Consider the following 25,042-nt stretch of genomic DNA (forward strand, 5'->3'; position numbering starts at 1 on the left):
AGAACGACTGGACTGCACACAGAATGAAACCTGGGAAAAGAATCTACACCAACTAGAACCAACAGTCCCCCATGGTCACTGACATCTTTCTCGCGTGAGCTAACTCGCTCGAAACTTAGCCCCTGCCTACTCCAAACCCCTTTATTCGGGTTAATCCACCAGCTAACCGAACATCACTGGATAAAATAGCCATCAAATAGGAAAGCCTTACTGAAGTCATCAACAGTCTTCCCAACAAGTCTACCACTGGCCCGGATGGATTCTTTGTTTTCATGATTAAACTATGCAGTGTATATATCATAGACTTTTGCGTGACGTATTCAGCTCCATCCTCGAAACATGAGTTTACCCTGCCATCTGGAACACATATTTTGTTTCTCCCGTTCCAAAAAAGTTTAACCCAAAATCGCCTAATGACTACAGACCAATTTCCGTAGGATGCACCTTTCTCAAAATCTTGGAAAAAGCCATACTCCCTGCTCTCACCCATCACATGTTCGGCCACAAACCTCCATACCTTCATAGTGTACTACCTGGACGATCAGACACTGTTCAGAATTGAAGGTATCTTAAGCAACAAAGAGCAGTTGGATATTGTGTTCCTCGACATTAAGGCGGCCTTTGACAATCTGTCCACACATGCATTATGTGCCATACTGTGCAACTACTTCAAAATCTCTGGCCACATTCTAGTTCTCCTTAGGAGAACTAGAATGTGGCCAGAGATTTTGAAGGAAACTCCTTCAGTCCAGGACCCTATGCATCAGAAATCAGAACCATAATCACCGCATTCTCTGCTCTAGAGGGCTTCCCCAAGGAAGCGTTCTCTCTTTCTCTCTCTCTCTCTCTCTGCCGCTCTCTTCGCCGCATCTTTAGAACCCTTCCTAGCAAACCAAACTAATTTTACCACTTACGCAGATGATATTAAGTTCTTCATCATCACAAAATTCCCCCAGTCTATTACTGTGGCTCCAACCGACAGCTACATGAACTGGAAAATTACCTTCATGCGTTTCGGCTCTCCATTAACAAAGAGAAAACTTCACAACTCTCTATCACCAAGAAGAAAAATACCAACGATGTGACCATCATTACAGCGAACTCCCCAGTTAAAAAAGTCACTCAACATAAGGATTTGGGTGTCACCTGGGACAAAGGCCTCCCCTTCTTGTCTCACTTCAATGCCACTCACATGAAAACATATTCGGCTTTATGGGCAATAAAACAGGAGATTTCCAACTTCCATAACCCGCACCTTATCATCAAATACATTCTTCGATACATAGTCCCAATTCCTCTATATGCCTCAACTATATGGTTCTCAGCACCCTCATAATACCAAGCCAGGTTCCTTTCCCTGGAATACTGGATTTTGAAATGGCTAAATAGGGTTGCCGGGCTAACACCTACAATTTCAAAATCTGTTCTGGTCACCAATCTTAATACGCTTCCTTGAAGGTATCACATCATCTCTAGGAACCTTCTTACCCTCTCTCAGCTTCTATCTGGAAAACTGAACTCACCTGATATATGGGATATCATCGCCAGACCGTCAGACAGGAGATGCCAGACCAACACATCCCCATACAGATCGAAGCTGCGTAGCATGTCCTCCCTGGACAACAAGTTTCCACATAACTCCTTCCAAATATTGAATAGATTAGCCATAGACGTTGAGAAGCTCTGCAAGGACAGAACCTACAGATATTCCATTCTTGCAGACATGTATGCCCTCGTCATGCTCTAGGTGGACTCTCTGAGATGCCGCGCTATTCACGCTGTGTTGTATCTGTATGTACTTTATATGTTGTTTATTTATGTTTTTGTATCTTCACCAGAGGCTGTTTAAGGTCGTGTATTGTATCTCAGCTCTGTACACAATGCATTTGTCTATCATTTATATTTAATCTCTGTATGTAACTCGTGTCCCTCTAGCTGCATAGCTGTTAAGGGACATTTCTTCAGAAATAAATTAATATATTTTAACGTCAAACAGTTGAATCAAAACATTTGTCTTAATACTCTAAGACCATGGGACAATCTTGTCAATTGTCCTACAGACTTGGCATTCGTCTTCTTCAACACCTGGATAAAAAATTTATTCTCTCTCTTTTAACTCAAATGTTTGGTGGGCACCACAACTTGATTCCCTTTTCAAATTGAAGCAAAAGTCTTTCAGGAATCTTAAAAAATCAAACTCGGAAAATGATCGTCTAAGATTCTTATCTCATCGTAATAAATTTAACCCGCTAAAAAGAAAAGAAATCCAACAGTTCACATCTGCTACGATTAAAAATAATTGTACGATATATCCCAAAATATCCCACTCCATGCCGCCAGATTTTTTAATTTCATCTGTTGGATGGAACACATCACTCTTTTCAAGAACGAAAAAAAAAAACCTTTCTTGGAATTTAATGAATGTATACCGTCTATTAAAAATTTAAGCAATATTTTTATCTCGAAAAATATGATTAAAGACGCGATTAGAAAACATCCTTCTAAAGGTACTGCTGTCTTCGACAATATACCTGTTTTCGTGATCAAAATTGCTAGTGTCTATATATTAGACCTTCTTGTTTTATTTTTCAATCAAGCCATAAACAACAATTCCCATCCCATCACGAATGGGCTCATTACAAAATCTTCCCACTACCGAAATGCAAAAACATTAAAAGCAAAAAGGACGTTAAGCCAATATCAATTTCATCCTCTGTTCTAAATATCTTGGAACGAGCAATCCTCCCAATAATTAGGAAAGAATGTTTTCCAATACATAATAATCTGCACTTCGACCAACCTACTCACAACAAACTTGAATGAGAGGGCGTTGTTGTTATTATGAAGGAATAGTTGTGAATTTAAATGCTCGAACTGCTATTAATTGTTTTAATTTAAAATCGTACTTTAAAAAGGAATTAATCGTTATAGAACAGTTGGTACTAAGTTTGACTTCCATCCAGAAGAAATTGGACATTATCGTCATTCGAACCCAGGCCTTTTCCACCCGGTGTGGGGAGGACGGTGACGATATCACTCTGCTACCCGCGCAGACGCGCAATCCCATATAAGCAATTTAAGAGAATGCTGCAACACAAAGACAAATGGAAATGCAATGACTGTTCATTAACTATTGGCAACCTCCCAACAACATCGCCGGGCGAGAGTATGAGGGACCCACTTAGAAAAACAAATGCGGTTCCTGATTTTGAAGTTATGAGCGTTTCATCATTTGCCGTAACCGTATCAGATTCACCTACAAGGCATAACCAGGACAAGATTTTATCGATGCTCTGCGATATCCCTGAAGACCACAAAATCCTCAGCAATATTTTCCAACAAAACAGTGCTGACACAGAAAACCACATTTTGGATATCATTGACATTACTCTCACAAATCTGGAAATGCTACAGCATCAGATCGCCCAGATGACAAAAGTTCAGGGTGAGCTGATGATGTTAGCAAAGAAAATACACGAGAAAAACGAATGCTCGACAAACAGTCTATCAACTGATGAAACCCTATCGAAAACAGACAACCATGCCAGCCTTAATAAGACATATCACTCTAGATGCGAACCAATGAAGTTAATAAGCCAGGAGAACCTATACGGCAGCCAACGCATACCACAACTAGATAACCAACTCCCTCCATCACATCAGGCCATCAGCCATGAGACGGCCCAGGTAGGAAAAAAAAAAAGGAGAAGCAGGAGACAGCCACCCTGAGATAAAAAAGAAACTAAGAGTGGTTGATCAGACAAAGAGGAACCTTAGCCACAACCCGCGTCACTTGGGCCACAAAACTTGCCCTGCGCAGCCAACTCCAGCCTATCCCCCAAATTGTGATTGCAATTATCGTGGTAAACACGCAAAAACCTTTTCTGAAGGGAGTAACACATCGATAATCGAAGCATGTGGGAAGACAATTACCCCTTGTTTTATGTTTCAGACCCGGGTCCTACCATCTACACCCGATAAAAGACATATGCCAAGGTGGTACAGTTGCATCCAGAGAAGCAGAACAGATCAACTCAGAGATGGTAATTACACATCCTTCCTCGCTTGTCAGGCAGTTTAACCCTCAACCAGCCAATGTGGGTCAGTAAATGAATACAGACATCAAGGGCCATCACGTAAACAATATTCACCTAACACCAGATTATCGAATCCTCGTCGAGATCAACACTCACAACGCCTGTCTTCAATTTATAACATTACGGCTATCACAATTCGGAGGAAAATTTTTGTCTCAAGATTGAGCCCAGCTACAACGGGAGCGAACATCGAGACAATGTTCGCTACTGAGTTTGCAGCACATGTAGAAGTGAAACCCATCAAGACAAGGCGCCCTACTTATGCCTCTTTTGTCATCTTCCCTCCTCCAGATAAACAACGTGTAAGTCTAGATCGTAATATCTGGCCGCCAGGAACCCTGGTTAAACCATTCATTGACAGGGATCATAGAGGAAATTCCTTCACCAACGAAATTAACCGTTCGGCGTAGCATCCAAGAGACCAGTAACATATGAATATAAAATGTATTCAGCTCAGTTGCTTCATCCAAAACGTCAGAAATCTCACCAACAAACTGAATACACTGCAGTCACTACTCCTCATGGAAGAATATGAAATCATATGTATCACAGATACCTAGTTACCCAAGAACAATCACCTAGATACATTAACGCAGCCGACTCTCAAGAGACTCTCCCACAGACTCCAGAAGATGAGAAAGAGTCACCCTGATCTTCAGGGAACCTTATCAACTAACTAAAACAAAAATCAGCAAAACACACAACTTTGAAGCTCTATCCACAGTGTTATCTAACAAGGACACCCAGATACAAGTCAGTGTAATATATTTTTCCCCCAGGTCATACAGAAGATTCAAGAGCGGAGCTTCTTAACTGTTCGAAACCTAATAGACAGTGGATTTTCTCTGACTATTAATAAGTTTCTATAGAGAATGATATTTGCAGTAAAATACTCATTAAATTTGTGATTTGTGATAAATTTGTGATTTATCACACACATCAAATCTCTGTGATTTAACCGAACAATCAAAGAGACGTTCCTCCAGAAGCAGAAGGCCTACCGAAGATGGAGAAAATTTGAAGCGGCAGAAGACTTCGGCGCCTACAAAAAAGTCAAGGGCTCTCTTCGTAAGATAGAAAAGGCTAGCCTGCAACCAACTTGCCCTGGACAAGCTGAAAAAACCTAAAAGACTACAAAAGCAGAGCCAGAAGAAAATCACTATGAAAGAAGAAATATTTAAAGAGTGGACCGAGCTCACTTTTCAACAGACTGACCAATCGCATTCACAGCTCCCTGTAGTACTTTCTGGCCTTCCATGCAAACTGCCAATATCACTCCTAACCATAACCCCAAGCTATCTGATGGAGATTGTCAAAAAATTACCACTGAAAGTCGTAGTCGACCCTGACCGATTTTCTCTGTTTCTAATAAAAATCTGTAATACATATATTATAGATCTCCTGGTACATATCTTCAATATAATCATTGAAAGTGGAAAGATCCCAAAGATCTGGAACACATATTTTGTCCGTCCAGTCCCTAAATACAGAGATCCCAAGCGGCTTCAAGATTTCAGGCCTATTGCCATCAGCTGTGGCAATAGGCCTGCATGACCACTGTTTCAATCATCTGCCACCGTACCTCCATACTATGATTAAGGAGAGATCTACAAATAGTAACCTCATGGACGCCCTTGACAAATAGTGACCTCATGGACGCACTTGACAAATAGTGACCTCATGGACAGCTAGACGTTTTTTTTTCTTATATTAAAGCGGCCTATGATAAAATGGATATAATCTCTAATCACCATTCTCCAGCATTACTTCAACATTACAGCAAATATTCTCAGCATAATTAAATCAATCCTGGAGAACAGACATCTCATTATCTCACATGGTAGCTTCCGGACAACGTGCACTACTAATATCGGTATCCCACAAGGGGGAGTCCTATCATCAACCCTATTTCCCGCAGTGCTAGAGCCCTTGCTGGCATCCCAAACTGATTTCCAGTCATATGCTGATGACCTGAAATTTTACATTACATCCTCTAATAAAAAGTAGGTTCTTGCCACTACTCTGCAGGCAAATAAAAAAATCAATCAACTTAAACAATTCAATTTCTGGCTTCGATTGGTTTACAGTTTACAGATTAACCAGGCAAAGACAGCCCAAATTTCATTCACCTGGAAGAAGTCACACAATAATATCAGCATTACCATCAACGGATCACATATTAAAAAAGTTAAAATGCACAAGGATCTGGGGTTAGTATGGGACGAGGTCTGACATTCCAGACACACGTCCTGAACACGAAAACAAAAATGTATTCTGCTATGTGGGCAATCCGCCAGGAACTAATGAGGATCCACACAATGCTGAGTTGGTCAAGAACTACGTTCTTCGATGTCGCTACCTTGTTTCTCTTTATGCAGCAACTATTTGGTCATCGGCCCCCTACAACACACTTCAACAAGTTCCTCAGCCTGGAATACTGGCTCTTGAAATGGCTGAACTGGCAGACTGGCAACCAGTACACTATTTCTAGGGTCCGACTCTGCATCAATCTCGAAGTTACACCACGAAACAACGAATTGTGGCAGCTAACCTTCTTACATTGGTCAGACTAATCACAGGACGACTTGACGCCCCTGACATCAGTGACCTAATAAAGACTCCCCGAATTGCCGGAAGAAGTCAAGTGGACATAAGGCTCCCGCTGAGTATCAGTTTCAGCAACCTCAAAGACCTGAAACTCATGTTCCCAGGAAACACGGTTGATTTGATAAACAGTCTAACCATCGACCTGGATAAATTCTGCCAGCATCACACTTACAGACTCCAGAAGCTAATGGACACATACATAAATCTACAGTTATGACTCAGGGACACCACCAGAAGGAAAATATGGACTGCCTCAACTAAGGAAATACCTTCTTGTGCATACACTTCACGTTTTATCCAGCACTTTCGATCAAATATTATCATGCTTAGTTTGGGATACTACGGTATTCCACAATTTTCAGGTATGTAAATAAAGAATTCTGTAAATACTGTTCCTTTTAGGTTAAGTACGCACGTGGCTCCATGTAACCCCCAGACACTTGTCCTTGCCTTAATCTATGAATGTAATAATCACCCCCCCCCCCCTTAGCTTGCTGCTGTCCAGGGGGTGGCTGTAAAGCAGAGCAATAAACAGCTATTAATAATAATAATAAAACTTAATCGTTCTAAATACCCTTAACTTTAAAAATTAAATTGATGGTAACTTACACTGATATCACCTCTGCGTTTGAGGCCATCTCAATAAACTCTCTGCTGAATTTTCTCGGTTTTACCTCATCAATGGAAATCTATGAAATTTCTTTGCCAACCTCTTGAATGAAAGGGCTTTTGTTTCAATCTTTAAAAATGTATATTATCTCTCCATATGCTCTTCTAGAATCCCTCAGGGCGGTACGCTAACCGCAATAATCTTCTCTGCAATTCTCCAACATTTCTTATTTACTCATAATCATGTAATCTCTTATGCAGAAGATGTTAAAATTCAATCATCTATAACTACACAAAGCCTTATCTGTAATACACTCAATGAATTCTCTTCATACCTTAACTCTTTTAATCTTTCCCTCAACCCCTCGAAATCTAGTCACCTTCAAATTTCTCTTAGGATGAACATCTTTCCTATCACCGCCTCGCTCAATTCTCAAACCATTCCTCTTGTATGTGACCAATCTTGGAATTTACTATGACTCCAAATTCAACTTCTCCATTCATTCAAATTACCTTTTGAAACGACTCACAAAAGCCATTTGGTCTGCAAAACAAAACCTACAACACATCCACTCCACCCAAATTATCTTCCAATTCTTCTTCAAAATGATCAAGCCAAAATTCTTCATACTTCTCCTGTGTGGGCTGGTGTTGCCAACGCAAATTTAAAAAAAATCTCTTCTCTCGAATACTGGTTTCTCAAATGGACATTTTTTAAGTCCCGCTATGAGTCTGTTTCTTCTCTCGATCTTTCATGGTTGACTGTCTTAACTATTCTGATTTATCTCTTTCGATTTGGCACAACAGTCTCTCATTCTTTGCCAAATTATATAACTCTGTTATTGACTGCCCAGAAATTTGGGAAATCGTGGCATTGAAAATTCCTAGGAAATCTTCAAGACCTAAACCTACCCTTTTCCCTTTATTAACCAGACCCCATTCTACCGAAAAGTACCTTTCCTTCAACACCATTTTCTTTTCAACTCATTGAATTTAGACCCTATCTTAATAGTTCAAAACAAAACTTTTCTAACCCAGGCTGCGAATCCCAAACAAACAAAACATAACCACCACGTTGCATGTTTTTTCTCCTTCCACCCGGACTTGACAGTTTAGAATCTAAACTTTAGATAGTGCTTTTGTTACTTACCTTTTCACATTATCTTCTTGTTTAATTTATCTTTAATTCCATTAAATTTGTAAATAATATTTTAAACCATTTTTTAAGTATCTTGCGAAATGTGTTTTTGTTATCTCATTTCGGCATTTTTTATTTTTATTATTACTATCGTTTTATTATCATTTTATTATTATATTTTGAGTTTGTTTTTTATTATCTTGTAAGATTAATATATTATACTAGATTAAGTGTTAAATGTCAGTTAAATATCTCTATTTATGCTACATTCTCAGATCCTGCTTTCAGTAGTGAAAATTAAATTCGAAGTTAATTTCCTTTTCAGATGTGCAGAACAGAAGAGTTTTATTTATTCATTAAATCAAAATCTTTATTGTGTAAGAAATTATAATTGCAAATACCTTAGACTCTGAGTGTAATTTGTGGCAATACAACTCCTGGCTCCTACTTCACAGGGATGTGTCCGTGTGTCCTACCACACGGCCACATCAGAAGTGTTTATTGCGAGACTTTTTCTTTTTGGCTATCATTCACATAATTATCTATTTATTCTACGTATCATTCGTCACTAGTCCATATTGGAGTAGTATAAACAATGATATTTGAAGAGCAGTGCAGTGCGTAATATGGATTTTTCTGAGAAGAAGGAGTGGGTATGCGGATTGAAATGTGATGATTGGACAAAATAAAACAGACTTCAGTAATTTGCAAATGACATATGATTTATTCGTCAAATCAGTACATTGGTTAAGTCAATCTTTTATATATATATATATTGTGATATATATTGCGTTTGTATATATATTATATATATATAATTATTGATATAATGATAAATAACCTATTTTCGGAGGCCATTAATGACACTAACTTTTTTTTTTTACCTTTTTGCTTTAATACCGCTTTATAAATCACGTAGTGCTTTGGGTTCCAGAACTACCGTCCATTGGACAGAGTTCCAGAGATCTTCTTTTCCTAAGATATGTAGCCAGCACCATGTTATGGTATGAATCTGTGGTCGGATTTAGCCAAGTGACATAGTTTGTAGAGCCCCTATTTACAAGCCGTGCCAATTAGCTAGACCAAGATGCATACCAGACGTTGATCAGGAAAATATTTGATATGGCAGACTACAAACTGATTGGACACAGAGTGCCCGTCCTTGAGATCTTAGTTGCTGATTATCTCTTGCAAATTCTGTTGCCAAACACAAGCACGTGTACCTACTCATTGGTAATACTGTTTGGTCACTTGGTTTCATAATCGGAAAACCGAAATAGAGATCCTCTGGAGAGTTGTTGGAAGTCGACGGTTGGTACTGACCTCTAGTGTCTTGCAGTCAACTAGTCAGCATTCTTTAAGTAATTATTCCTTCAAAATCTACCGTATTTTGCTATGAAGCACCAGAGTTAGTGTTTTGGATATAAATACTATAAATATAATTATTTGGATAGTTCGTCTTCGTGAAAATCTCCGAGAAATCATGATGGCCCAGAGTTTCTTTCATTTCCCTAGCTTTCGACTTCTGGAATAAACACAACTTATTCTAAAATATCCACTCGAGTTTCTTAGCAAAAATAAATAGTCCTCTGTAGAGCACGAGAAACACGAATACACACAGTTTTGTCCCTTCGGCTGGAAGGTTAGGTTACATTGAAATATTTCATATCTACATCGAACAGGCAGACAGACAGATATAGAAACAGTGAAATCACTAATTAGTGGGTTAGGCTTACGAGTACGTTATAATATTTAAAACTACAACAGAATTTCGGAATCTCTCTCTGTCCAACGTAAATTACTCGATTAAATATTTTTCTCAGTTGAGTCTGGAGTCGAGAGTTCAGTTTCTTGATTGGTTTAGTAGTGTGTGGATATAGCTACATATTGTAATCAAAGTTCTTCAGGTACGGGCTTGGGAATAGAAAATAACTGTTGGTTTTTGAGACCTACATTCTATACTCCTTCTCTTCCTCCTCCTCCTCCTCCTCCTCCTCCTCCTCACTCCCAGTCTGTGGAACTATTATAGAATATCATTAGATAACTTGGTGGTTTTTGTGTTGCACGTGCCCACAGTCTCTCGTTCCGTCCTCTCATAATCCGCCCTCCTGGGTCGGGTTCCTTGCGGACTGCAGGCAATCACCTTACGAAAGGCTTTGCGAAAGTTGTCGGACAGAAAAGCGTAAAGGATGGGGTTCACACACGAGTTCATGTAGGCCAGGATGTGCGAAGTGATTTGAACGACTATCTTGGCCGTTGTGAGATCATAGGCACTGACGCTTTTCAGCACCAGGACGATCTGGATCGGACACCAACACACGGCGAAAATCACTACTACCACTACCACCATCCGGGTGACACGTTTCTTCGAACGCAGACTCTCTGCGCTCACGTGACCTCCCGGGGCTACCCCGAACCACAGTCTCTTTAGCATCAACATGTACAGACAGAATATGAGTCCAAGTGGGATGACATATGAGGAGAGAAAGAAGCAGATTTGGTACGCGGGGTAGTTATATCCCTCGCTGGCCAGGAAGACGCAAACGGAATATTCCATGTAGGCGAACACATAAGTCATCTCCCCGTGGGATTGAATTGCGGGGATGCAGGACAAGAGGATCAGCAGCCACATGAAGACGATCGCTATGTAGGCATTTTTCTCGGTGCGGATTGACATAGAGGTGATCGGGTGAACCACAGCTAGGAAACGATCCAATGACATGAGGACAAGGGTATAAATGCTAGCATAAGCGCAGACGATGACGAGATATTGAACCACACGACACCAGGTATCGCCAAACGGCCAGTAGGTGAGGGCGTAGTCCCATCCAGTGAAGGGTACGCAGAAAACTATGAACAGCAAGTCGGCCATGGCCAAGTTAATGATGAGCAAGTTGGTTGTGGAACGCATCTGAGGATTGCAGGTGACCACAATCACCACCAAGGCGTTGCCGAACAGGCCGACAATGACGATGATCCCGAACAGGATCGGAACCACGATGCTCAAGATCCTTTCCATAGCGAAGGCGTCGCTGTAGTCGTGGGGTCCATAGTCGTATGGGTCAGAGTCATTACACATGACGTCTGTAAAGTTGGAATGGTTGCAGAAGGTCTGGATTGTTTCGTTCACTTGCTGTAGAGTGCTAAATGCGCCCTCTATTTCAGGCATGGGAGGTCCAGAGTCCAGGACTTCCGCCTCAATGTCCAGATATTCGGGCTCGTCCATGGCGACGGAGTTGGAGTTTGAGATCAGGAATCAGAAGTACGTAGAAGGACCACTGATCTTCCTTCTGGGTTTAGGGATTTGAATCCTTTCATTCACCTGCAAAGACAGAAAAACATATCATATATTGTAAAATAATAATGAATTCGTAGATTTATTTAAAGTTTAACTGTTTTTTCATGATTTACAAATATTACATTTTTGTTATTTTTAAATTATTTATTTTACAATTATTAATTTATTTTTTTCACCTACATTCTTCTTAATATACATTCATTTAGATAATCTGAGTTCCGCTAATTTGAGGTCACCCTGGACAATAAAAGAAAGTGATATCTATTTAATAACTTCATGGATTCACAGAGGTTTCAAAACAAAAATATGACGAAATATTTAATTTTTCTTAATTTAAAACTTTCATTATTGGGAGAAAATTTTTGAACCACTTTAATTGTATAGTGTGAGATTTAAAGCCATCCGAAAACTAATTCATTTGCCCATGTGCATTATTTGCACGTGTTCTTTGGTCGATCTGCCTGTTTTCCGGGATGAAAAACCCGAGTTTCCGGGAGTAAAAACATTGCTGTCCACTACTGAGAGTGATTAACTCAGCCACGAAGTGAAAAAGCCCATAAAAGTTCCTGGTGTCTTTGGCAGGATTCGAAATCAGCCCTTTTCCACCAAGTCAGTGAAGGATGGTGATTAAAATCACTGTGCTGCTCGCGCTGTCATTTTAAGTGTACAACTCGCTATAGAGCTAAAAATTATGTACACAATTTATCATTTCGTAGATGATCCGAGTTGGCTCTGGTTTCGTGGATTATCGAGACTCTAATAATAATATTTATTAAATGCGTTATTATATAATAATCTTTTCATTTGTAAGAGAGAGAGAGGAGTTTTATATAAGAAGGGGAAGCTCCACACTCCTCCTTGTCAAAATACATCGAGGCAGTGAATAAGAACTGTAAAATGAGATATAGATAAAGCGCAAATTATATTTGTTAAATTGAATATAAAACTCGCCTTTCTATCATAAATTATTCGGACAAACAGAAGCTGATGATAGATGAACAATTCCATCTGCATCTGACATCGTAAACTAGTTATTCTCCTTGGGCAGAGCACTGCCGGACAAATTATAATTAGATTCATCGAAGAGAGTTCCAAAGCTGTAATACGCGTCACGGGAAACCACACCCTGGTCATGTTTAGGCAGAGAATGATCATTACCATCAGCAGTAGTAATGGATGTGTCTTTCCTTTGATATCGCAGGATGCGTGGACGTTGTCAACATTCGCTTTCGGAGAACTGCGAACAGTTCGAAAATTATCCGACATTTAATCCATTTGGTTGATCGTTCCTGTAAAACATATGGTTAACTGTCCCTAATTTGGACCTTGCGAAAAGCGTTTGTGATTTCGTCTCATTTACAACGCCGAGTTGTTCTAATTGCTGGGACATTTGTAGCTCGGACAAGGCAGGTTTCAAAATGCCAGTCAAAGGCGATGGCATTCATTGAGTCTCCACTTCATCAATCTCCGATTACTGAAGTTACGTAGGCGAATTGAAAGGACTTGAACTTCTAACAGTTTTTTTGGGATGAGTGGCTAAAGAATTTTAATGATTAGAGCCATGATAATAAGTTGAAAATTAAAATAAGAACTGGTACGATTCTTATTATTTGTAAAGCGCTATAAAACGAGCCAAGAATCACAAAACCTCATTGAGTAGACTTAATAGAACTCCATATATATTAGGCATTACATTAATTATACACGCAAAAACTGTTTTCTTTGCAAATTATGCTTGCCACTTATCCCATCATTAAAACCAGCTGTTTGGAAACTGCCCAAGAGGATTTGTACTAAACATACATAAAAAATATTGCAATTAGCAAAGTAATGCGCATATAAATGAGTTCATAGCCTCTAAAGACGGACGTAGCGATAGAAGGACTCTGTTTTTGTTTTGTTTTTTTTTTAATTAAGAAGAAATTCCACTGGGGTTTCTTCTGTGATTAAACAGCGTTTTTATACTATCCAATTTAACATATAAGCCTGTATTTTTTTGGTTTTACAATCTTTTTTAAGTGTAACCACAACGTCTCTTAGAAAATAAATAATTTATTGGGTGTAGACATTAATTAAACTGAGGGATTGAAAAACTAGCTCCATGAACCACAAACCATTAATTCCAAAAGCTAAAAACCTCGGAAAATTTCAGAAAGTTTCGAAATAGATCGTAACTGTTTTTCAGAGCACATTATAAATTAACATCAAGATAGGAAATTAATAGACAGAATGGATACTACAGTCGGGCCACAACGAAGCTGAGTTGAGTTGAGGTAATGTTGGCATTGCATTTCTAGTACGCACAAGACCAAGCCCCACCTAAAGAACAGCAGGTTTTCTTTAGCAGAGGTGCTAGTTTATCAAAAAATAGATAAAAAGAAAGTAGAAGTTCGTAGCTACGTGAACCACCATGCACACCATTTATAAAATATGATGTCATGCACATCTGATGGGATGGGAGAAATTTCAGGGAGTCATTGAAATAAATAAAACTAATACAGTTAAGTTCGCTACGTTTTCATTGCCTCTTTTTGCCATTTCGTTGCATCTTTAGTGGAAAGAATAAACGTGATTAATATCTAAAAGTTAATCATGGTTAATCTGAAGTTCAAGACATCTGTTAGCATCCCATAACAACTTCTAGGCAACCTTTTATATCACGAGAGGAAACCCATAGGGGAACGTGCTATCAGCGATCCTTTTTTCAGCGGGTCTAGAGCCATTCTTAGAATCTAATACAAAGTTTGTTACCTGTGCTGACAACCTGAAGTTATATGTGAGCTCAAATAATCCTCATCAAAATTATGATATGAATTTTCAAGCTTCTGGTCAGACACAGACAAGCGTACCTTGAAACAAACGGGCTACAATTAAAGCCTTCAAAAATAAGCTCAGATCACAATAACCGAAAAGAGAGTTGAAGACAATATTCAAATCTTTATAAAATGGCGAACATGCAAAGGATAACGTCTTAAGCCTCACCTAGGATGAAGGGCTCACTTTCTAACTTCGTTTCGGAAGGATGAGAAATAAAAGTCACGCAGCACTGTGGGCAGTACAATAGCGGCTCGTGAAAGTGAGTAATCCCTCGCTGATTTGCCAATACTTGCATCCTGAAGTTATTTACGCTAATACCGCTTTAAGCGTTCGAAATTTGGTCACCGACCTCCTACCTAAACATTGGGTGTTAGGCATCTCTCTTCACAATTTTCAGATCTTTCTCCAAGCCAATCTGGTAACAATTCCTCCCGGAGACATCTGATGGCTGCAAGAAATATTCTCACTCTAGCACGGCTCATTAGGGCAAACAGATGTCTAAACTGTATAATCTTTGGAACAGAGAAGGCGATAAGAGATAATTCTGAATCTTGCATTCCGATTCGACTAATACTTACAAATCTTTATTCTCTGAGAGATATGTTTCCGGATAAATTTTTAAAGCTAAGCATTGTAGAAGGCAAATCCAAGAGAATTCTTATCAGCTGATCAACGAATATATGTCCTCTGAATGGTAAACTCTCCTAGCCGAATGATCGTCTAGCGGTGTCTATTAATTGCGTGTGTTCTGTGGTCGATTTGTCTGTTTTGCTGGAGAAAAACCCCAGTTTCTGGGGGGAAATCTTGCTGTTTACGCCTGAGACCGACTAACTCAGCCACGGAGTGAAGAAAGCCCATTAAAGTTCCTCGCTTCATCGACGGGATTCGAACCCAGGCCTTTTCCACCCGGTGTGGGGAGAACGGTGATGATACCACTGTGCTACCCACACAGATCCTCCATCAAGACTACATAGATAATATGGCTTCCAACGTTTGGCTCACGAAAGGATAGCTCTTTCCAGAGACTGAAGGATTCATACAGGAAATACATTCGCCAAGGATCCCGGAATGACTGATGACAAAATTCGACGATGTCACCTGGCGCCAAAAACAATCCAGCACATCACCGCTCGATGCAGGGTGATCACCCAGACTTAGTACACTCACAGACACGACCAGGTGGCCAGGATCATACATCAGAGAGTAGAGCAAAAAGCCCAGCTGATCAGAGATAGTTTACCGTAATACAAGTACGAGTTTAAGGCCATATTAGGGACTTTTACTCACAGACTATACCAGGACCATACCCTAATAACGGACAACATGATCCTGCACAACAGACCAGATATAACCATCATTGACAAGAAGGAACGGGCTACCTAACTGATCGACATAACGGTGTCCAATACCAGCAACCTCCAGAAAACATACGAGAAAAAGATCAGGAGGTTCACAGACCTAAGATATGTAGCATAAGTAACAAGTAATGACCGTTCCGATCACCGTGTTAACCACTGACATAGTGCCAAAGAGCCTCCCATAAGAACTTAGCAGCAATAAGCCTTGCAGAGAACATTTATATGAAACTCCAGAAAGCCGCAAACCTGAACAACTGTAGGACAGTAAGAGGGTTTCTTGACCATCAATACCAATAATAATAGTAACCGGACACAACCAACTACTCCGTGTACTTGGTACCAGTATCCGTCACGGGGTGGAAAAAATCCCATAAAGGAGAAAAGGTTTAAAATAATAAGAAGAAGAAGAAGAGAAAGAAAAAGAAGACGAAGAAAATGGAGTTATTCTTTCAATTTCTCAGTTTGGTCTGTACTACAACTTATATCTACATTAGCTGTCATTCGTGTGAGAAATATGATTTCTCTTTTAGAGATTATCTGTAATTAACACGTAAAAAATCTTATGTAGGACCGTACCTGAACATCATTTTAATTCCGCCTTGGTCCACTGCGATGAATACAAAACTCTCTAAAAGTTCGCTGATTAACAACTTTTTCTAAGTGCTGTCTGCACCTTTTTTTTTTTAACTCAGCGTATACAGAGAAAACATCAACAGCCCCAACATGCCAATTTAATGTTGTTCTACCCTCGAAGATTTTACCAATAATCGAACTTCATGGATACTAAGACTCTCCTCGAAATTTCTCAGAAATATTCGCATTTGTTGAAAACTTTTCAAATTCCATTACTGAGCCAGAGCTGTCCATTTATCACTTCACCATCTCCACCTTCTCACCGGGCTAAAATTTGGTTCTCTTGTTTGCGTGACTTGCTAATCCCCACTTATTCCGTTTTACTATTTTGTGCGCTCTACGATCACGCGAGTAAAAGAAAAAAACCCTCTCCCCTGCCCCCATCCCCCAAACAATACGGAAAGTAATGAAGGGGGAAGTCCACCCGAAAATTTCAAATTAGATTTTCCACTACAAGAAACGACATTTGCCGAACTGTGGTGAACTTCGCAAAAACATCTTTATGAATTTGTAATAGAGTTGGTTGTTGAATTTAAAGAGAAAGGCAGGAAAATGCTAATCGAAATTGCAGGTGCGTATTTGCATACTTCTCTGTAAAATCCTACAAAATACACAACAGAAAACCAAATTTCTTTGTGGACAAAACAAAGAATCTTTCGCAGAGAACTGCAAACAATTATAAATAAATGGAACACTTCTTTTGTCTTATTTATTCCAAGATAACAGAAAAATAAACAGATGTGTCTGAATCCGTTTATAACCTATATATATTTCTGACCCTATTAGCCGTAAGCAGTTAATATACAGTGGTTGACAAAAAAAAACCCAATCTCAAAAAATAGAAGCTACTAATGATAAAATAAACTTGATAAATTCGTATGAAAATTTTGTGTACAGTTGACCTTAGGCTGCCAGGTGAAGAGAAAACTAGAAATGATCAAGAATATCGGCCGGAGGACATGGAATAGCTTTGCTTTTTTTTTTTTTTTTTTTTTTTGGCGAGAGGCGCTATTTGTGGGAATGTATTATCCGACGTCACTGAAGGTCTCCTCAATGCTATTAATGCCGGGGATGGAAGGCCATTTCCAGTGTGGGGCCGATCCAAAAAAATAAGGCCCCTACAACCCCTTCAGACGTTTGACCCATATCAATCAGTTGTTCGCTATTAAAGCTCTTTGAAAAAGTCATCCTCCCTGCTTTGGCTTTGGAATCTTTGGCTTTGGAATCTTTGAGTCAAACTTTGTTCGGCTCTTGGCGTCCTTCTCTTCTGCTGCTGGTTGGTAGCCCCTGGTCTACCTTTCCGTGGTGGTGGTGGACCTGCTTCAGGGTAGTCAAACGGCCAGTTCATATCTGGCCATTTCTACAGAGTGATGGATCTTAACACTGGAACGAGGTGGAGATGAATACATCCTCCCTGCGTGAACCCAACGGTGTTTTGCACACAGGCCTCTCCACCTGCAGACCATAATACAGAGACGATCCACAACTACTAATTTATTGGGGACCTTCTTCAGGATGTAACACGCTTTAACTGAAAAGGCTCAAATCGATACAATATTTCTTGATATAAAGGCATCTTTTGATAATGTATCGTTACCTCCACTCGAAGATATATTGAAAGTTAATCTCCACCTTATCCGTCTGTATTTGTGCATAAACTCTTCAGACTTTTGACACATATTCAGAGCAGGCCTGAAAAAGTGTCAGTGATTATGCGTAGGTATTAGTATGTGGTGCGTCGCTTGTGTCAGGCCACCTCGCCACCGGAGACCAGAGAGCACCCGAGCCGCCGATGCCTGCCCCCAGGCACGAGGAGCCAGGCCTGGGTCTACTATCAGCTTTAGTGCCTTGTGCACAAATTCCATACCCATCGGAGATAGTGCAATACCGGTGGGCGCCAGCAGTCTCGCTTCCAGGTTGCCCAAACCTGGAAGCCAGAAAAAAAAAAAAAAAAAACTAGTCGAAAAATATCCAAGCCTCAGTACCACTGAGAAAACATAGATACTTTGTTGAATTTCAACCAAGTTGAAAAACTGCAATAAACTTAGAAGTAAATATTTACATTTGTACAAGATACTAGAATTTTAACTCTAAATCCTAGAAATAGAGTTGAATTTACATATCTTACAACTATACTGGTGTGCAAAACTTAAGGACCAACACTATTTCTAGAAGTTACAACCACAAAATCTTTACTTGAGGTACTCTTTACTGATGAGAGTAGGTTCAGTCTCAGCGGCGATTCTGGACGTCAGCTAATCTGGCGAGAGGTTGGCACACGGTATCACTCCGCAAACATCACTGAAGGGGATCGATATGGCGGTCGAGGTGTTCTCGTCTGGGGAGGTGTTATCTTGGATGGACGTACACAACTCCAGATACTGGAAGGCGGTACTGTAACCAGTGCACGCTACTGTACTGAGGTAATCCTTCCCCATGTGCGTGTGTTCCGAGGTGCCATTGGCCCCGAGTTTGGTTTATGGATGATAACGCCACACCCCATTGCACTCCATTGTTAATATGCTTTTGGAAAGTGAGGACATTGTTCGTATGGATTGGCCTGCCCGTACCAACGATCTAAATCCAATTGAAGACATATGGGACGCTCTGGGGAGACGCCTAGCGGCACGTCCACTACCCATCAGAAAATGTTCACCAGCTGATGATAGCGCTAATAGAGGAACGGACGATGTTATCGCAAGAACTTATCAAAAACATTGTTCTAAGTGTGAACAGGTGTTGCAAAGCCTGTCCAATGCATCGACATTAGTGGTGGCCATACCTCCTACTGAAGACCACCTCTTCCCTTTGTTCCATCTTTGGCAGTGATGCATCTGTATCATAGCAGCCATTTTTGAATAAAGTCCCTCTGTACCGTTTTGTTTCCGTTGTTGTTTCCTTCATCATTTCTGTACCTCAAGAGGTTTCTTTGGTATGCTTTTCCCATGTCCAGGCCACTCCTATGAGAAGTTACGGGTGAAAACCTGACTGGTCCTTAATTTTTTCACACCAGTGTAGTTATTCTATTTATACTTAAAAGGACACAATGATGATGCGTCAGTTGTCAAGAAATCAATGACAACAGACAGAGCTCTACAGAATCATACTTTAGTCCCAAACCTTTCAGCCTGCTTTAAACACCAGAGAATGGTCCTCAGTCAGAAGCAAGTCCGGAGCAATATATCAGTCCAGAACGATTTATTTAGACAGACAGCCACAAGGAGACTGCTGCACACGGCAAGACACAAAAGTGCCATTTATTCTAAATTGATTTCATCTGTAGTAAACACAACAGTCGTCTTATAGTGTTGAGAAGAGGCCATCATGAGGCCAGAAAGGAACAACAGCCATCATGAGACCATTGTCAGTGCGTGATTACATCTTCACTGTTAGATTTTTCTATTGCTAATCCTTAATTTGCTACAAATGAGGCCACCATGAGGCCAGGAGAAACAGTAGTCACAATGAGACCATTTCCACTGAGAATACCCAAAAATCACTGCAAGGTGCTTCTATTCTTAAGTTCTGTTACTCAGTTTAACCTCTACCACAAATAACAATCAGTTCCATTAGCAACCATCCACAAGTGAAAAATATTACTGACAGACAGCCACAAGGAGACTGTTGTTGTCGAAGGATAATTATAAACTAGGTCTATTATAAAAGTTCTTCTTTGTTTTGTCTTGTATCAGTTATTCTTTAACTTTAACAGAAATCACTAAATAGCGATATGCCAAAATAACACTGAAGATACTAAAATATCTTCATTGTGATTCTTGTTGATAACGAAAACAAAAACACATTGAGACATGTACCTCCACTGATTTCCTTGTAAAAAATTCTAAATAAACTTTTTATACCTTTTCAGAAGGTTTTCACAATTGCTTTGCTTCAATTGTGTCTGAAACCACTGTAAAAAGCACGTTGGAATAGAAAAACTTTGAGATTTATATTTGTTTCAGTAAGAATCTCCAAGTCCCATTCAGGATGAAAAGTTTCGTAGAGTTTTAGAATTATTTAAGATGGGTTAACCGTAACTCCTAAGAAATCCACCAGGAGCTGTGTAAAAATTATTAAAATTAAGAAATAAAAGGATGTTCTTGTATACTGCGTTCAGGTGAAAGAGTCCAATAGGAGCTAAGTTATAGTTCATTAAAGGCAGCCAAAAATAGTTTAATTCTTAAATTTTCCCATTTAGTCCAGATATTTATTTGAAATACTGTAAACAATTTTATTTGCCAATTTAACGCTATACAAATTGCAGATGGCGCCAAAGAACAAAATGGAAGCATTTAATATGCAATCCTCCATTTTAAAATGCTTTTTTTTTTTTTGCAGAATCGGTCTTTTCTTAAAGACCGATTCTGCAAAGGTCTGGAAAGTCTCAGAGAACGTTTTGTTATCAACTTGTATTTTTACATTCTCCACAGCTAAGGTCTGGAACCTGATTAAACGGCAATACTCGATGGTCTGTATACTGAAGCGAAGGCAGATTACGAGAAATCTTTGGCAAAGGATGCTAAGAAAATTTAATTAAATAAAAACTCTAAAAAGGAAGGGGATGAATCTGATTGGTCCACTTGACATCGATGGTTCGACTGTTGATGATCCTGCTCAGATAGCAAACAAACTGAATGAGTATTTTGCATCTACATTCACACATGAGGAGTTAAGGTTTGAAAATGCCACAGGGTTATCAAATTGTAACAGGGTGCTTAATGATTTTGTAATAACTGAGAGAAAAGTGGAGGAGAAATTGTTGAAGTTAAACATAAGAAAGGCACCTGGGGTGGATGGGATCTGTCCAGTTATATTAGGCCGCCGTAGCCGAGTGGTCAGGCACACGGGTGCATAAGTACACGTGCCTTGAGTGACCCGGGTTCAAGCCCGTGACTGCTTAATACGGTGCTGTATTCTGTCTGTCTTGTGAACTCCTCTGACCGTTTGGTCGTCCCGGAGTATAAACAGAAAATTTATTTATTTATTTAAGCGGCAAAAGAACTAAGCAAACCCTTAGCCATAATTATGAGAGCATCTTTAGAGTCAGGGGTGGTCCCCATTGACTGGAGATATGCAAATGTATTCCCAATTCACAAAGGGGGATCGAATGATGACACGAGTAATTACAGACCAGTTAGTTTAACTTCTGTTCGGGTAAAATAATGATATTGATGAAGGTATATCAGGCTTAATGTCGAAGTTTGCAGATGATACAAAGGTTGGCAGGGTTGTTAATGACAGTAATGGCAGTGTGCTACTGCAACAGGATCTGGATAATTTGGGCAGATAGGCTAAGAAGTGGCAACTGAAGTTTAACCTTGACAAATGCAAAGTACTGCATATGGGTAGAAGTAACCCCAGAGGAACGTACCAACTGTGTGGTACTACACTTAAGGTGGTAGAAAATGAAAAAGACCTGGGAGTAATTGTGCAGGCAGATAAGAAGTTTAACCTTGACAAATGCAAAGCATTGCATATGGATAGAAGTATCCCAAGAAAAACATATCAACTGTGTGGTGCTACACTTAGGGTGGTAGAAAATGAAAAAGACCTGGGTGTAATTGTGCAGTGAAATAGGAAGAGTTCTGAGCAATGCGGACAGGCTGTCAGAGCTAGCCATGCAGTTTTTCCAATGATGTATAGGAATTTTGCTACTATAGACAAAGAGGTGATTATCCCTTTGTATAAGGCAATTGTCAGCCACGCCTTGAGTACTGTATACAAGTCTGGAGGCCTCATTTTAGGAAGGAATGCAGAATTGCTAGAACGAGTACAGAGAAGGGCAACAAGATTGGTGAGGGGAATGAAGGGATCCTCTTCCCAAGAGAGGCTTAAGTTCTGCAAATTGAAGCAACTGGAGACTAGGCACCTGCGCGGTGATCTGATTGAAGTGTATAAGGCCTTGAATGGGTTGAGCACGCTGAATTCTGATGGGATCCTTCCACTTGTTCAGATTACGAACCTAAGGGGGCATAAATTCAAATTAATAAAGGACAGATGTAGAATAGATGTGCGGAAATTTGCCTTTAATCAGCGGGTGGTTAATTGCTGGATCAAACTTTCATCTGTCGTTGTGGAAGTTGATAGGTTGAATAAATTCAGGGGGGAACTGGACAAACGTTTAGAAGGAATGCTTTTGTGTGATTTTTTTTTTTTTTTTTTCGTGGCTGATGCTACATAAGCTCAAACGCTTGTTTTCTTTCATCACATGCCTCTATTATTACTATGACTATTACTACTGAGGACAAAGCAGTAAAAGAGTGCGCATCTACAAACCAAATTATGATATTAGGGTCCCCTGTAAATGATTACATCTACCCATATATGTATATTTTGTCTGTAAATTGCATGTGTTCTCTGGTCAATTTGTCTGTTTGTTGGACAAAAAAACCCCTGTTCCTGGGGTAAAAACCTCGCTGTCTACGCCTGACACCGACTAACTCAGCCACGGAGTGAAAAAAGCCCATGGAGTTCCTCGCGTCATCGACAGGATTCGAAAAAGGGGCTTTTCCACCCGGTGTGGGGAGGACGGTGACGATACCACTGTACTACACGCGCAGGCAGTCCGCATCTACAGTTCGCTAATCATCGATCTAGTTTCTTCAGTGCTGGTGAAATGTCACATACCAACCAATTGCTTATATGCCCTATTATCATTCCGCGCTGCAAGTCCGTTAACTCCGTGAATGTGGCATCTTGCATTCACAGTCTACCACAGCCTCCTCCAAGGTACATTGCATAGAATAGGGATGATCAGATATTAATGGAAGGACAGTGCATATGAAGCGTGACTTATCCGAACCAACCATGGAACTCACAAGTAGGCTATAAAAATTTATTGGTAGATGAATTCTGCGTGTTTGAAACTCTAAAATTTCAATTAATAAGTCGGATCAGTTTTGTATTCTCAACTCTTTTATATCCAAGTTTTACTTTACGTCTGCATCAAGAATTTGTTTGGGACTGCAGTCGAAACTTTCCTTTTCAATTTTAATCAATTGAAGACCATCGTCGGACCATAATCTAACGACGTATCTGCGCTTGTTATTGAATCCGTCCACCGTCTCTGTAAGTGGATTTAGAGCGAACACGCCATCTACAGGTGGAATCTCGTTACTCCAACAGGTGCCAGTTCCCATTTGGTCGCTCCAGTTCAAGGTGGTTCATCGCCGCATAACAAGCTGTTGCTACCCTTCCGATATCGCATCCGTAACTGTCCGGACATCGCGCAATTAGATCAGCGGCGAAGACAAGACGCGTGCATCTCTCTGTCTTTCATTGCGAGACCGAGCGCATTTTTATACGTCGGCAACTGCTATATCATCGCTTCTAATACTTCACGAGACACTCCTATGTCGCGGAGTGACAGAGTGCTCTTAGTGGGACCCATAAACCATTGCCGGCTGTCGGTAGCTTGACAGCGAGGATTGTGTGTCGGCTATCATTAGCGGGACCGAATAATAACATTGATAAATGGCACGAGCTGCTCTACCGCTGTCTGTAAGCCTAATCACGTTCTGCAGTAATGATGAGAATTAAGTTGCATTTTAGGGAGTTTCTGCGTGGGAAGTGGCCGCTGTTACTGTCACCGCTAATATAGTGCGCTATTTACAATGGCTGACGAAACCCCCTCCTGAGAACGAAGTCCTCTTGTCCAACTGGATGGTTCTGAAGGCCGCTAAAACTTAAGAGGGAGTAGTTCTCCGATGAGGTAATCGATAGGCGATAAAAACGTATTTCTTTGCTCGTCGATCTGATATACGAGGGACGTTTGAAAAGCTCGTGGCCTATGCGTGAAAGTTTATATCAGTAGTCTAATAATACGTTACGTTTCAAAATGGTCCACTTTGGAGTCCGTACACTTTTGCCACCGATGCTGCAATGCGTTGATTAGCAAGGAGGTGAAAGCTTGATGGTGCAAGGTCTAGGGAATAAGGAGGAATGGTCCAAGGTTTCCAAACTATACAGTGCGGATATGGCAGTGACAGACTTGTTAGCAGGCGCTTTGTCCTGGTGAAACAAGACTCCTTTGCTGACTTTTCCTCGACGTTTGTCTTTAATGTTTTTACAAAATCGCCTGACATGGTCAGCGTAATATGCCCTGGTGCCTTTCTGAAGGTAATGCACTACAAATTCCGCCAACATCCAAAAAAAAAAAAAACTCAACCTTTCCATCAGAAGGAATCGACTTGACTTTTTTGGTGGGAGGGGAAAGGAGAGAAAGAGCTGTGTTTCCGTTGGTTGGACTGCTTCATTGTTCCTGGGAGAAAACGATGAATCCACTCATCCGTGGTCAAAAACCTTGCTTTTGATCTGCTGTCAAAAACTTTTTGAACCCGTCATGCTGACATCATTTTCATAGCAAAAACCACTGTTATTGTGTGGTTTAGAAGTTTAGTTGAGAAAGACGCTGACAATGTACCGAATTGTCATTCTTCGATCACTCATCACCGGATCATGTACACTGTCAATAACTTCTCGAGTG

General features: G+C 40.2%; 1 protein-coding gene across 1 annotated transcript in view; it reads right to left on the reverse strand.

Moving 5' to 3' along the window:
* Positions 1–10,471: 10,471 nt before the first annotated feature.
* Positions 10,472–25,042, reverse strand: part of LOC150076657 (allatostatin-A receptor-like) — a 193,699-nt gene continuing 179,128 nt past the window's right edge. The window contains exon 2 of the mRNA XM_090386144.1: positions 10,472–11,773. Coding sequence (XP_090242270.1) covers positions 10,475–11,677 — 1,203 coding nt within the window. The 5' untranslated portion in view covers positions 11,678–11,773 and the 3' untranslated portion in view covers positions 10,472–10,474. The remainder of the gene's footprint in view (positions 11,774–25,042) is intronic.

The sequence above is a fragment of the Mastigoproctus giganteus genome, chromosome 12 (assembly GCF_048544385.1).
Source record: "Mastigoproctus giganteus isolate SK-2022 chromosome 12, ASM4854438v1, whole genome shotgun sequence".
NCBI lineage: Eukaryota > Metazoa > Arthropoda > Arachnida > Uropygi > Thelyphonidae > Mastigoproctus > Mastigoproctus giganteus.